Below are 11,780 nucleotides of genomic sequence, written 5' to 3'. Positions count from 1 at the left end.
TTTTATAAAATGTTTGTCTTGAGATTTTTTTTTTGTAAAGGATAGGAACATTTCCTTTTTAAACGGGAATCCAAATTAGGGAACAAGGAAGTAAGAGCCACGTTTTAGAACTTCTAAGTGAAAAGACAACAAAACACAGCTCATGTTTGTTCCTGGATTGGACTCATTCATAAACGTTACTTTCATTTCTGTTATATTTTATGTAACACATACACATATATGAAACTATAAAATAAAACAAAATGAGGTAATGAGAGAACGGTTAATGTAAAACTGTATCGGACAACGACTTCCTTAGGTTGGAGGAATAGTAGAAGGAAGTCCTCTTCACGTTCACCGCATTGATTGATAGTGTTTCTCTTTTTGGTGAAAATATCAAAATATAGTTGTGTTTTTGACCTTTCAACTGAAACGTTGGCTCCTCAAGACAAAGATTCCACCAACTGTTTTATCAATTTATCACGACTCCACTCTCTAACCTACATATCCAAAAAAAATTACATCTTTCGTAAATTTGTTCAATTTCTTGTCATTTGCATTGTTGAAACATATATATAGGTATTAGATTAAAAATTGTTGACATTGTGGATATCTATTTAGCCGTCTTTATGAAAACAACCCGAAACGACTAGGTTGGCTTTTGTTCCACCTAAGACCATGGTACTACGTCTAAATTCAATGGATTTAAATATAAATAATATTTTCTATATATTAGATGGCGTTTATCATGTTATTTGTTTTGTTAAACTCGTTTTATCATATTATTTAGCATTATCTTGATATATATTTGGAAGATCTAATAAGGCGTTTATCAAAATTTGATTTCATTTCTTTTCAATTGAAATTGATGGTTTGTAATAAGAAACATTTAACTTGATAGATTTTCTTTGTACATGTATGATCTGTATAATTTATTGATGATCATCTATATAAATATGATGTGCATTTTGTGTATGGTGATATCATGCATAGTATATACATCGTAACCTAAGATTTGGAGCCTAGTATATACTACACGAATATGGTTTGTACTTTATACTTTGCAACTATATAGCCCATCACTACAAGTCTACAAAATTGTTGACCAAAACAATCGTTAGCACTTGTAATTTTGAATTACAGTGTTGAAATCAAGTAAACACCTAATTTCAAAATATAACCGTTCAAGTCAACTAACACGACCCCTCCTCTTATTTATCACATGTACACTTGGACAATACATTGATGTTGATTATAAAGATTTAAAAGAAAGTTTGGTAAGTTGCAACTATCCATTTAATCAACATAAAGGTTCCTTTTTGCTATCATAAAAACAATTATTTAAAGTCTCTTTTTTCTGAACCTACCAAGTTAGATTCCATGGATAAGAAATGTAGAAGTAATAATAGAATGAATACATATGCATGTTCTACAAATCTAATTCCTTTATCAATAATTGTTCTACTTTCAATCCAAAATACAATACTATCTTTGGTATCTAGCATTTTGTCTATGTTTACCAACCATTCTCAGATTTATATATGTAAATAAAATAGCATGAAGAAAAAAAATAATGCAATAAGTAACTCATTTGGTAAATAAATTATTATTTTTTCTGTCTAACTAGAGATTGAATATGTTGTTCTCAAATTTGTTATCAGAAAATACCTTCAATATGAATATATATTCACTTACGTACACTGTTTTTTATCAGACCAAATGTAAATGGATGGCTCCTTTTTAAACGGCTATCTAAATTGGTGGCGCTATAAAAAAATTGGTGGGATTAATTAAAGATTTACTATCATAACCAAAGAAAAAGGACATGATCCCACCAGAGCAAAATCAATACAATTTTTTCGAATGAAAGAGATGTGTTATGAAGATAATTAGTTAGATAAACACGGAAACTAATATTCTTGGCTTAAAGATTTATAAAATGGTCGTTAAAGAATCATAATTACATTCCATCAAAACAATTAGCTCCGACGGCGCGTGAATTTCAAACGAAAAGAGAGAGCGCGTAGTCACTTTCCAGCAAACAAGAGGCGGACCAGACTGTGTCGAATTTATATTTAAACGTTTTTTCTTCTCTTTAACGATGATGATGGCGTGAAAGAAAGAGAGAGAGAGATTAAAGAAATGATGATGAGTCAAGCGAGCTGTTTTTGGGAAGAGAGACTAAAGAATCAGAAGACTAAAGGTGTCGTCTCCTTTCTCTCTCTTTTCTACTTCTGCATTTTCTTCTATCTTCAATCTTTTGCAGAAGAAATAAAACTCTGAAGACTAAAGACTCTTCTCTGTTTTTTTTCTTCCTACTTCTGCCTCTCTCTGTTTCTGGGGTTGGCTTAAAAACTTGTAAGAAGAAGTTTTATAGAATCTATTCTTCTTGCATTCTCATGAATTTTGTTGTCTCCATTTTTCAATGGTAATTTCTTGTTGCATGAATTAGATAATTCTTGCATCTGTAAACTATAATCTTACATGTTATATTAATTGCTAGCTTTTCATGTGTTTGAAAAAATTTCAAGGTTTAGTGTCACCATTTCTTTTTTTTTTGTTTGTTTCCGTGTTCTTGCATCTTTTTCTAATTCGTTGATTCCTTACCGTTGAAGCAAAAATTAATCTGAAATTAAGTTTAAGATTAGTGCAAGTTCCATTTTGGGATTTTGTTTACAGTAATTTCTTGAACTGTTTCTTTTAATTATAAAAGATATATAAAAAAAGAATTAAATAGATGCAGTCACGAGAATGCAGAGTTTCAGGTTGATGATTATAAGAAGACATGTTTGTTTAATTGTTCTTTGTTCTTTTTGTAAACAGACAAGATCCTGACAATGACTAAAGTATGTCCTAAAACAGAAGAAAAGAGAGTGGTGTCTGAAGCTGTGGTTGAACCAATTTCAGCAGATGTGAGCTTTGCTTCTAATCATTTTCCAACGTACAAGTTAGGACCTGATGATCAGATTGTTGATGAACCTGATGAAGATGATAAAGTTCCATCTGTCAAAGATGTCGTCGGTAAGGAGACCGGAGATTTGTCAGATCAGCACAAGAAGCTTTCTGTTCGTGATCTCGCTTGCAAATTTGACAAGAATTTAGCTGCAGCTTCTAAGTTAGTTGATGAGGTTCCACTCTATTTCTCATCCTCCTATGATTATGTGTCTGTGGTTTAGATATGGATGGTCTTAAAACCAAATTTCAACATTGTGTTTTTTGTTTGCTGGAATATTTAAGGCAAAGTTAAACGATGTGACTTCTTTGGAAGGACATGTTATGCTAAAGAAACTTAGGGATGCTTTAGAAACCATGAGAGGTCGTATGGATGGAAGAAACAGAGAAGCAGTGGAAAAAGCTATCTCCATGGTTAGCTTTTCTTACTGCAGAATCACTTTCTTTACGGTTTTACGCCTTTACAATGACTTGTATGATTGTATCAACTGTGAAGGGTGTGAATAAAACTATGCAGTGTTTTGTGTCTTGCAGGTTGAGGCACTAGCCGTTAAGTTAACTCAAAATGAAGGTGAACTAATTCATGATAAGTTTGAAGTGAAGAAACTGGCAAGCTTCCTCAAGAAGGTCTTATAAGTTTCCTTTTCATGTTTAATACATTATAATTTTGTTAGACATTTGTAGACAGTCAAGCTAAGGCTGATTCATTGTGTTTCCTCAGGCTTCAGACGACGCGAAGAAGTTAGTAAACCAAGAAAAGTCGTTTGCTTGTGCTGAAATAGAGAGTGCACGGGCTCTTGTGATGAAACTTGGAGGTGCATTTGAAGAACAGGAGCTTTGTTCTAAAGCTTCTAGAGATCAGGGACCGGTATGTATCATTTTGAGTTCAGTTTTCCTTTTCATATGTTATGCTCTGACTTATGACATAGGAGTAGGATTCTGAATCAAACTTATGTTCCATTTTCACAGAATGTGGAGAAATTGGTTGAGGAGGTTCAGGAGGCTAGACGAATTAGACGGTTGCATAAACCAACCATGGTCCAACTCCATTTCTGTGCTCTACATAAATTTTCCATTATAAGACTTTCTATCTCTTTCATTAGTCATCTTTTTGACAATGGAATCCAAAATGTTCAAACAAAACTTCTGATTTTGATGGTTTATAATCTAGGTGATCGGTATGCAACATGAGCTTCGTGATTTAAAGAGTCAAATCCAAGAGAAGTCTGCATATTCCGTTAAACTTCAAAGAGAGGTAGGTTTTGTGTCTTGTTTACTTCTTGTTATTCTTTCATCAACAAACTGTCTTGACTCTAAAAATTGCAAATATCCATATAGATAGCAATAATTAAGAAAGCTGAGGGGTCCAAGTCATGTCCGTATGTTCTGGATGGTGCACAAAGTCTTGGCTCGTGCCTAAGAATCCGTGCCTCCTCAGACAGTGGTATAGATATTTCCAAATGCTCAATCCATTGGTACCGTGCAGCATCTGAGTCTAGTCGAAGAGAAGCTATATCTGGTAATTCGCATTCTCTCTTTCCCTGATCATTTGGCAAATCTTATTATGTTCTCAAAATAACTTATAGGACATGAGCTTTTAGCTTGAGCACTGAGCAGTTCACATTTTTCCAATCTTAGGTGCCAACCGGTCAGTATATGCTCCAGAACCATTTGATGTCGGGCGAGTGATACAAGCAGACATTGTTTCAAATGGCCAGAAGTTCACCGTTACAACCGATGGTCCAATTAATACTGGTTGGTGTTACAAGAGTTTGCTATTATTATGTACTTTCTGCAAAGTCCAAATACAGATTATAATGGAGATATGATAAACAAAATGGCTAACTGAATCACAATTTCTACAGCTGCTGGCTTGCAGTCACGCGTTGAATCACTCCTGCGCAAATCTAACAGTGAATTCACCGTATGTTTACAACTTTCCTTTTCCCCTTGGAAGAGAATTTTGCATAAAACAGTTGTTATTTCTTGCTCTAACAAAACTAGAAATGTTGAAATTCTTCGCAGGTGGTTATATCACAGATGAATGGACAAGACCATGCATCACGATCCCATGTATTTACTGTTGGAAAGGCGAGGATAAAGCTGTCCCGAGGATGGATCACAAAGGCTAGAGAAATATATTCAACCTCCATGCAGGTAATCTAGAGCCTATGATTGCCACTTAATTCACTCTCTGTCTCTTCCTTTAGCTTTATTTGAAGTTTTCTTTTTCTTCAAGTTTAAATGGTTTGGTAACATTTCAGCTCTGTGGAGTGAGAGGCAATGCTAACGTTCCTGCAAAGGCATTGTTCTGGCAACTTAGAAAGGGTCTAACTTTCTTACTAACTTTCGAGTCAGAGCAAGAACGTAATGCAGCCATAGTACTCGCACGAACATATGCATATGATTGTAATGTGAGTAAAAGTAACCAGAAAAAGATCCATTTTCTTTTTCTGATCCTTCTATCTTCTCTTGTTTTGCATTGCCCTTTTAATATGCAGTTACTCCATTATATAGTTTTGGTGTAATTAAGCAACCATTTTGAATCAATTTCGCATCCTGCAGGTCACTCTAGTTGGTCCAGATGATTGAGGTAGTGAAAGGAGTAGTTTTGTGATATCGACTGTTATGTATTTCAGTGTTTGTGTGTGGTTGAAAGAAGAAGAAGAAGAAGAAACACAAGTGTTGCTGCATAGTTTTAGACAGAAAACACATTTTGTGTTTTTTTTTGGCATGATCACTGGTTTGAGGTGGTTGGCATTTTTTCTGATTTGATTTTATTTGTTTGTTTGTTTGATTTGTTTGGACCATTATTGGCTAATTAGGATTATTTTTTGGATTGTGAAAAATTGTAATCAAGATTTGTTGGTATCTAATAACAGAACAGTGTTTCAATCAATATTACATTCTACTCTTCAATCTTAATTAATGTAATAAAATGAAAATTTCTTTTAAATAAAAATAATAATAATGAATGGCCAATTTCATATATTTAATTTTGCACTATCCAAGGGTGCAAAATTATCCAAATGTTAAAGAAACTTGAATATTTTTGGGACATCACAGATATGTAGATACTTTAAGTTAAGCTTATTATGACAAATTAATACTTTAACATATAGAGAAATAGATGGAACATTATCTACCTTTATAGTTGTCCGAATTTCTTGTTCCTCTTTTATTTTTCACACTCTTTCAGTCCATCGTCCGACCGAGATTTTGTCTTCTCGTGAGTTCAAATCCAAATCCATGGGGAAGATCCTTGTGGAAATCTGTATGATATCAGCTCGAGGGCTCCGTGTGGGAATTGGAATCGGATCCTCTCTACTGAAACACCAATGGTACGCCGTTGGTTGGCTTGATCCAGAAGACAAATACTGCACCACAATCGATGCTTCAAGAGCAGACAATCCTGTCTGGAGAACAAAGTTTGCTACTTTGCTCGATGATTCCACGATTCAGGATTCGAAGTTGGCTTTGCAAGTCGAGGTTTATAGCAGAGAACCCTTGTTCTTAAGGAAGAGGCTTCATGGCTCTGCTACTGTTTCTTTGAAGGAGTTTCTGACTAAGTATAAGCAACAACAGAGTTCTTCGAAAGCTGTAATTGAAGAAACTGGAAGCTATCAGCTTAGGAAGACGAACTCGAGCAAGCCTCAGGGTTTTGTCGATGTGTCGATACGTATATCTGCAGAGCGAGAGGATTTTGGGGGTTTTACTGGTAATGTCTCTGAATTTTGCCTTTAGTTTATTTGCATTTTGTCTGCAATCAGATTATATGTAAATTGAACAACAATAGACGCAAATGTGAATGGGTTGTGTCAATTTGCAGAAAGAAACCAACTTTGGTGCTGCTTTTGTTTCCTGTAACTCAATTCTTGAAGAACCTTAAATTTGGGTTTCCGAATATCCGATTTCGAGATCTTAGCGTTTTTAAGATGGGTTTGTCTGAAGGAGAGCGCTCACCATCTTTCTCTTCTTCTTTTGTGCAGGAGATTTTGGAGGAGTCATGCTCTCGAACAACTCAGATTACAACACTTCAGGACAGGATTACATGGCTGGTTCATCGCAGTATCCATTTGCTCCAATGGACCAGTCAAACCCATTCTCAGTTCCCCCATCATATAACCACCACTCATCAATGCCTAACCCTCCAATGACCAACACCAACCCACAAATGCAACAACCTTACTATCCTCCACCGATGCAGCCACCACCACCACCTATGAACTCAGGGTACATGCCTACATACATCCCCAAATCTGTGAATGACTCATCAATGCCTAACCCTCCAATGAACAACACCAACCCACAAATGCAACAACCTTACTATCCTCCACCAATGCAGCCAGCACCACCACCTATGAACTCAGGGTACATGCCTACATACATCCCTAATTCAGAGAATGTTACGAACATTCCATCGTCATCATCATCTGGAGGAGTACCAGGAGGGGCGGGAAGAGGATATGCTAGGACTGGCCCAGGGTTTGCTGTAGGAGTGGGAGCTGGTGCAGTAGTTGGAGCTGGTGCAGCTTTATATGGAAGCGAGTTTATGTCAGGAATCGACTTACCTTCAAGCTTACCTCACCCAAGTGTCCCCATTTCCATTGATCCTCCATTTTGATGCAGCAACAGCTCGATTCAATATGGCTGCATTGTGAGATTATCTGAAACATTGTAGATGATTCGTATTTGATATGATAAGACATCCCAGATTCAAGAAACATATAAAATGAAGGCCTCGGGTTTCTTGGGAATTCGATTGAACTGTTTTTTCTATTGTTATTACTTTTCTATAGTGTTATCTGAAAATTTACATAATACAGTGTTCGAAGCAAACTGTTGTGGATGAATCTTGCTACGTAGCTATGTACACATAGTCTCAATCAGTAATGCAGGCCCTTTCACTCGAAGTAGCAATATGCAATAATCAAATCTTATGCAGTCTCACCAAATCTATTTACATAGACATGGTTATGTACAGAGGCTTAGAGGAGTGAGTGAAGCATGAGTCTGACTTATCACGGGCGGTTGTCCATCTTCATAAAGTGGATATATTCCAGTTGCCCCATCTCTCCTCCGTTCACGGGATCAAAGCTGCATCGGTAGAAACTGAGACAAGAAAACACAAGTAAGCACTAAGCCGAGATCTGAGAGTGGTTTTTATAGATGCACAACTAGTGTACTTGCTCTGGTTAAAGATTCCTGGTAGTGTGATGGAAATACAAAGTGAATGGGCTTATTTGGGATTATACCTTCCATCCATGCCGATAATAGCAACCGTGTTGTTACTGCCAAATGCTGCGAAGAATTGTGTGACTTCTGATACATGAAACTGTGCATATGACCATTCCGAGCTGAAATACTTTGGTAGAACACCTGCAACAAGAGTGTACATGTTAGGTAAGAAAGAGCGAACGAATTTTTAAGGCTTCAAAGTAGCATTTCAAAAACACCATTCTTCCCATTTCTACATTCATGGAAGAGATAATAAACAAGAGAAAGAATAACGTTAACAAAAATGTATAATCTTAACAATCCTGCAACTATGAAGGGAGTAAATCTCTTGGACTTAGCTACTACATAGTCAATAAATCTCTTGGACTTAGAGCTACTACATAGAATTTTTCCTTACCTCTCATAAACGACAATGACGAACCGGGATTGGTACCAATGGTTGGAGAAACAAGGCCTTGCAGAGAATTAGAATAATTTTGTTGTGTCAACAGAGCTCCATTTTCAGTGGAATAAGAATCCTCCCCAACAACCCTAACTCTAAGAGAGAAAATGTGAACAGTCCCCTTGTCACTTGATACCGCCAGCCACTGCACATTTGGTGAAAGTGCAATGCTATATATATCTGCTCTGTCGACTCCTCTTCGTACCTATAAAGAAACACCTTTGAATTGTTAGTAATGTAATACAGTGATCAAAGCAAACCAGTATCTGATATTTACCTCTTGCAAACGAGTTCCATCCATTGTGTTGAAGATTCTAATCAGAGTTCCCTTTGTACTAGCAGTTGCAAGCAACAAACCATCCAATGTCAAGGTCATACACGCAATACTTGAATCATGAGCATTTATGATTTGTACCATGTTAAGCCCGAAATGTTCAACACGAATCTCTCCTCGATTGAGACCAGGGCAAGCCAACACAGACGTATTAGAATGATGAGAAAGGCAACACAATCCTCTAGGATTAGCTTGAGTTTCAATCTGATGAAGAAGTCTAAGATCCATAAAGTTATAAACATAAATCTTATGTTCAAGAACAACAACAATCCGATCCCTTCTTAATTTCACTGCACGAATCTCAGACCTAAATGCAAATTCACTAATGCAACGGCTCTGATGATCATCCCAAATTAGTACTTTGCTTGAAGGATACTGAGAGTTAGGTCCACCACCAACAAGTGCCAGTATATTGCTACGGAAAAGCATCTCTACGATTTTAAAACCACCGTCCTTTAGCTCACGCCTGAAAGTTTCTTTGAAAGGTTCACAGTTATATATACGAAAACCATGACTCGTTCCAGCTGCAAAACAACTTGAATCCTGATTCCAACACACAGAAACTAACTCTGCTTCCTCTTTTTTCATAGATTCTGATTCTGGAAGCAGAAATGAGCCTGGTTGCAGGATTCCTTGGGGATTTGAAACAGTTGAACTCATTTTTTATTAACACTGGACCTGAAAGATCAAACAATTAACATAAAAATCGAAGAAAATTATACATGATCTTTGATTCAAACATTGGCAAGGAGACTAACGGATTCTCACCGACGAAACGAGACGAAGAACACGAGATCGAAGAAATATTGAATCTCCAAGCTTCGATTTCAATGACGAACACGCTCTCTCCAGAGTTGCTGATTTTTCTCAAAATGACTTCTCTCTGTACCGGTAAGTTTTATCTTCTTTCAAATTAAATTCTCCGGTTTAATTTACTTTTCGGAATTTAGTCGGTTGGAAAAAAACAATAATGGGCTAATTTAATGTACAAGTGGGCCGCCAGCTATTGGGTCTTTATTCACCCATCTGGTAATATTCACGTGTCTGCGTTTTCTTAACTTGGAGATAGACCCTCGTGTCGTTTTTAAATGCTGGAAGACACCGTCGTGCCGTTTTCGGATTAGTAATTTGGTAAATATACCAGAAATGGAAAAATCACTTTGGAGACAAAACAATCCATATTTGGAAAAAAGTGATTTGGACTATGAAGGAAAAGTGAGAACCCCAATAACACTCACTTTGTTCAATGCGCACAAATAGTTAAAGAAAGATAAAAAAAAACCACAGTTTCCGAGAGAGGGAGACATGGACAAATTATCACTTGATTCTGTTTTTAGTTTTAAGTTAAACTAATAGTCTCACAATAATCTTTCTTTTGTTACTAAATTACTAAAATAGCAAGTTGTTGACAAACCTCAACTTTTTTGGTTTTCTCTTGTATTTCATGCATGGTGCAAGTTTGGCAATTCATTTAAAAATTTCATCAACAATTATAATTAATTTTCTTATTCATTTTCATTGTAGCTAACGACCCCATCTTTAACAACTAGTCGGTATGTCAATTCGAATTCTTCTTAATCTCAAAGTTACGAGAATAATAGAAGAAAAAAAAGATTCAATTCGTTTTGTAACCAGGGAGAAAAACGTTTTACACAAGATTCATTCAAATTAAGAGCAAGAACAAATAGTAGATTCCAGATTAAGTTCTGGAGAGAAAGTAGGGATTTTTTTCCCAATCTTGAACTCGTATTGTTCCTTTCGTTTCAAGTTTTTGTATCAATCGGTTTTGTAGTTCTTTTGTGAACGAGAGTGATATATTATGAGATTTTGAGAGCCTTTAATTCTCACTAACTTTATCATAAACTGCAATATAGAGAGTTGTAATGTTTGCATTTTGATTAAATTGTCAGACATTATATGAAAACATAAGTTTGTAGTAAACTAGGTAACTATTCTGTTTTAGTACATGTATATAATATTTGTACTTTTTGGAGTACCACTCACCAAGAATTTGGGAATATTACATGCACAAAAACTCTCGATGTACATGAAGCTTAAAACGTGATGGGGTTTGGGAAATTTCAAGGGAAATTTAAACTATTGTTTTGCTACACGTAAAAAGATGAAACATTTTGTCGGTAACCACCGGCTTGGCCTAAAATAATTTTCTAAACCCTAGATCATATATATTGTTTAATTATTTCATTCCCTCGAACAAATGATGCTGTAATGCTGATGCCTTTTCTTTTTAATATAAACTAATTGGATAATCACATGATGAGAAATTATCCGTATATTTTTTAGCAAGGGTCCATATACTTGCTGCATTTCCATATCTGCATTATTTCATCAGTCAAATACATGAGCCACACAAATATACCTTTGAGACAATATTAAATAAAAACTCGAGATCGTGCACGATATCTATACTTTTTTATGTGTCGACCTTTATCGAACAATGAAAAACCATGTGTTATACTTTTTTATGTGGTGGTTTAGAATTATAAAAATCGTAATGGTTTCAAGTTTTCTATACTATTTTCGGATAGATATTGTCATCTTATTCATATATGGATATCCCCTTACTTTTTTCGGCATCATCAGTTCTTTGAAACTTAGTTCAGAGACGTACGGTTCCAATATAAAAAATCAAGAATTATGTACTAGTGTAGATATATAATTATAAAAGTCGATATCTAACACATATAGCATATAAAAAGAAAAAAAGATTTCAAACTGTAAATATCTTTTTAACCAGAGGACGATGTAAAGTCGTGACCCATGCATGGTTCCAATTCCAATCATCGGGAAAATACAAATTACAAGTATAAAAGT

The 11,780-nt window shown here is 35.6% G+C and overlaps 3 protein-coding genes and 2 long non-coding RNA genes across 12 annotated transcripts; 2 read left to right on the top strand and 3 right to left on the bottom strand.

Annotated features, from left to right (window-relative positions):
* The first annotated feature begins 1,932 nt into the window (after positions 1 to 1,932).
* On the top strand, positions 1,933 to 5,849 carry AT2G40820 (stomatal closure actin-binding-like protein). 5 transcript variants are annotated; one of them, NM_001336870.1, is made up of 13 exons: positions 1,933 to 2,182; positions 2,803 to 3,107; positions 3,217 to 3,345; positions 3,466 to 3,558; positions 3,653 to 3,799; positions 3,901 to 3,969; positions 4,103 to 4,186; positions 4,270 to 4,450; positions 4,570 to 4,686; positions 4,797 to 4,855; positions 4,957 to 5,088; positions 5,196 to 5,345; positions 5,497 to 5,830. In NM_001336870.1, the coding sequence occupies exons 1-13, from the start codon at positions 2,122 to 2,124 to the stop codon at positions 5,521 to 5,523; spliced, it is 1,554 nt and encodes a 517-aa protein (NP_001323974.1). In that variant the 5' UTR covers positions 1,933 to 2,121; the 3' UTR covers positions 5,524 to 5,830. The 5 variants fall into 5 exon arrangements, with proteins under 5 accessions (NP_001323974.1, NP_001323975.1, NP_001323976.1 ...); NM_001336869.1 differs by having other exon boundaries at positions 2,095 to 2,182; positions 2,842 to 3,107; positions 5,497 to 5,849; NM_129645.9 differs by having other exon boundaries at positions 2,164 to 2,337; positions 5,497 to 5,849.
* Positions 5,850 to 6,009: 160 nt separating this feature from the next.
* Positions 6,010 to 7,750, top strand: AT2G40815 (Calcium-dependent lipid-binding (CaLB domain) family protein; the record flags this gene model as incomplete). 2 transcript variants are annotated; one of them, NM_001336867.1, is made up of 3 exons in its annotated part: positions 6,083 to 6,649; positions 6,921 to 7,180; positions 7,319 to 7,555. In NM_001336867.1, the coding sequence occupies exons 1-3, from the start codon at positions 6,181 to 6,183 to the stop codon at positions 7,553 to 7,555; spliced, it is 966 nt and encodes a 321-aa protein (NP_001324651.1). In that variant the 5' UTR covers positions 6,083 to 6,180. The 2 variants fall into 2 exon arrangements, with proteins under 2 accessions (NP_001154566.1, NP_001324651.1); NM_001161094.2 differs by having other exon boundaries at positions 6,010 to 6,649; positions 6,921 to 7,750.
* AT2G09200 lies at positions 6,788 to 7,374 on the bottom strand. The gene is made up of 2 exons (NR_140488.1): positions 7,290 to 7,374; positions 6,788 to 7,151 (listed from the first exon to the last, which is right to left on the bottom strand). It is a non-coding gene; the product is annotated as an other RNA (long non-coding RNA).
* ATG18C (autophagy-like protein) lies at positions 7,691 to 9,879 on the bottom strand (the record flags this gene model as incomplete). Of its 3 annotated transcripts, NM_001336866.1 has the most annotated exons (6): positions 9,714 to 9,829; positions 9,322 to 9,623; positions 8,889 to 8,946; positions 8,567 to 8,816; positions 8,187 to 8,310; positions 7,953 to 8,043 (listed from the first exon to the last, which is right to left on the bottom strand). In NM_001336866.1, exons 2-6 carry the CDS (start codon positions 9,603 to 9,605, stop codon positions 7,953 to 7,955), a joined length of 807 nt encoding a protein of 268 aa, NP_001324652.1. In that variant the 5' UTR covers positions 9,606 to 9,623; positions 9,714 to 9,829. The 3 variants fall into 3 exon arrangements, with proteins under 3 accessions (NP_181613.2, NP_973650.1, NP_001324652.1); NM_129644.4 differs by having other exon boundaries at positions 7,691 to 8,043; positions 8,889 to 9,623; positions 9,714 to 9,879; NM_201921.2 differs by having other exon boundaries at positions 7,691 to 8,043; positions 8,889 to 9,623; positions 9,704 to 9,822.
* A 1,046-nt stretch (positions 9,880 to 10,925) lies between these two features.
* Positions 10,926 to 11,332, bottom strand: AT2G09195. The gene has a single exon (NR_140487.1). It is a non-coding gene; the product is annotated as an other RNA (long non-coding RNA).
* Between the last annotated feature and the right edge of the window lie 448 nt (positions 11,333 to 11,780).

This window comes from Arabidopsis thaliana, chromosome 2 (genome assembly GCF_000001735.4).
Source record: "Arabidopsis thaliana chromosome 2, partial sequence".
NCBI lineage: Eukaryota > Viridiplantae > Streptophyta > Magnoliopsida > Brassicales > Brassicaceae > Arabidopsis > Arabidopsis thaliana.
The sequence above is the reverse complement of the archived record's forward strand: the minus strand, read 5'-3'. Positions and strand labels throughout refer to the sequence as shown.

What these genes read in the sequence shown, in the direction of transcription:
- AT2G40820 (NM_001336870.1), top strand. Translation starts at nt 2,122, where the DNA reads ATGATGATGAGTCAAGCGAGCTGTTTTTGGGAAGAGAGACTAAAGAAT. An exon ending in CTTCTAAGTTAGTTGATGAG is followed by an intron (nt 3,108 to 3,216) that starts GTTCCACTCTAT and finishes GGAATATTTAAG; the next exon opens with GCAAAGTTAAACGATGTGAC. An exon ending in CGATGGTCCAATTAATACTG is followed by an intron (nt 4,687 to 4,796) that starts GTTGGTGTTACA and finishes CAATTTCTACAG; the next exon opens with CTGCTGGCTTGCAGTCACGC.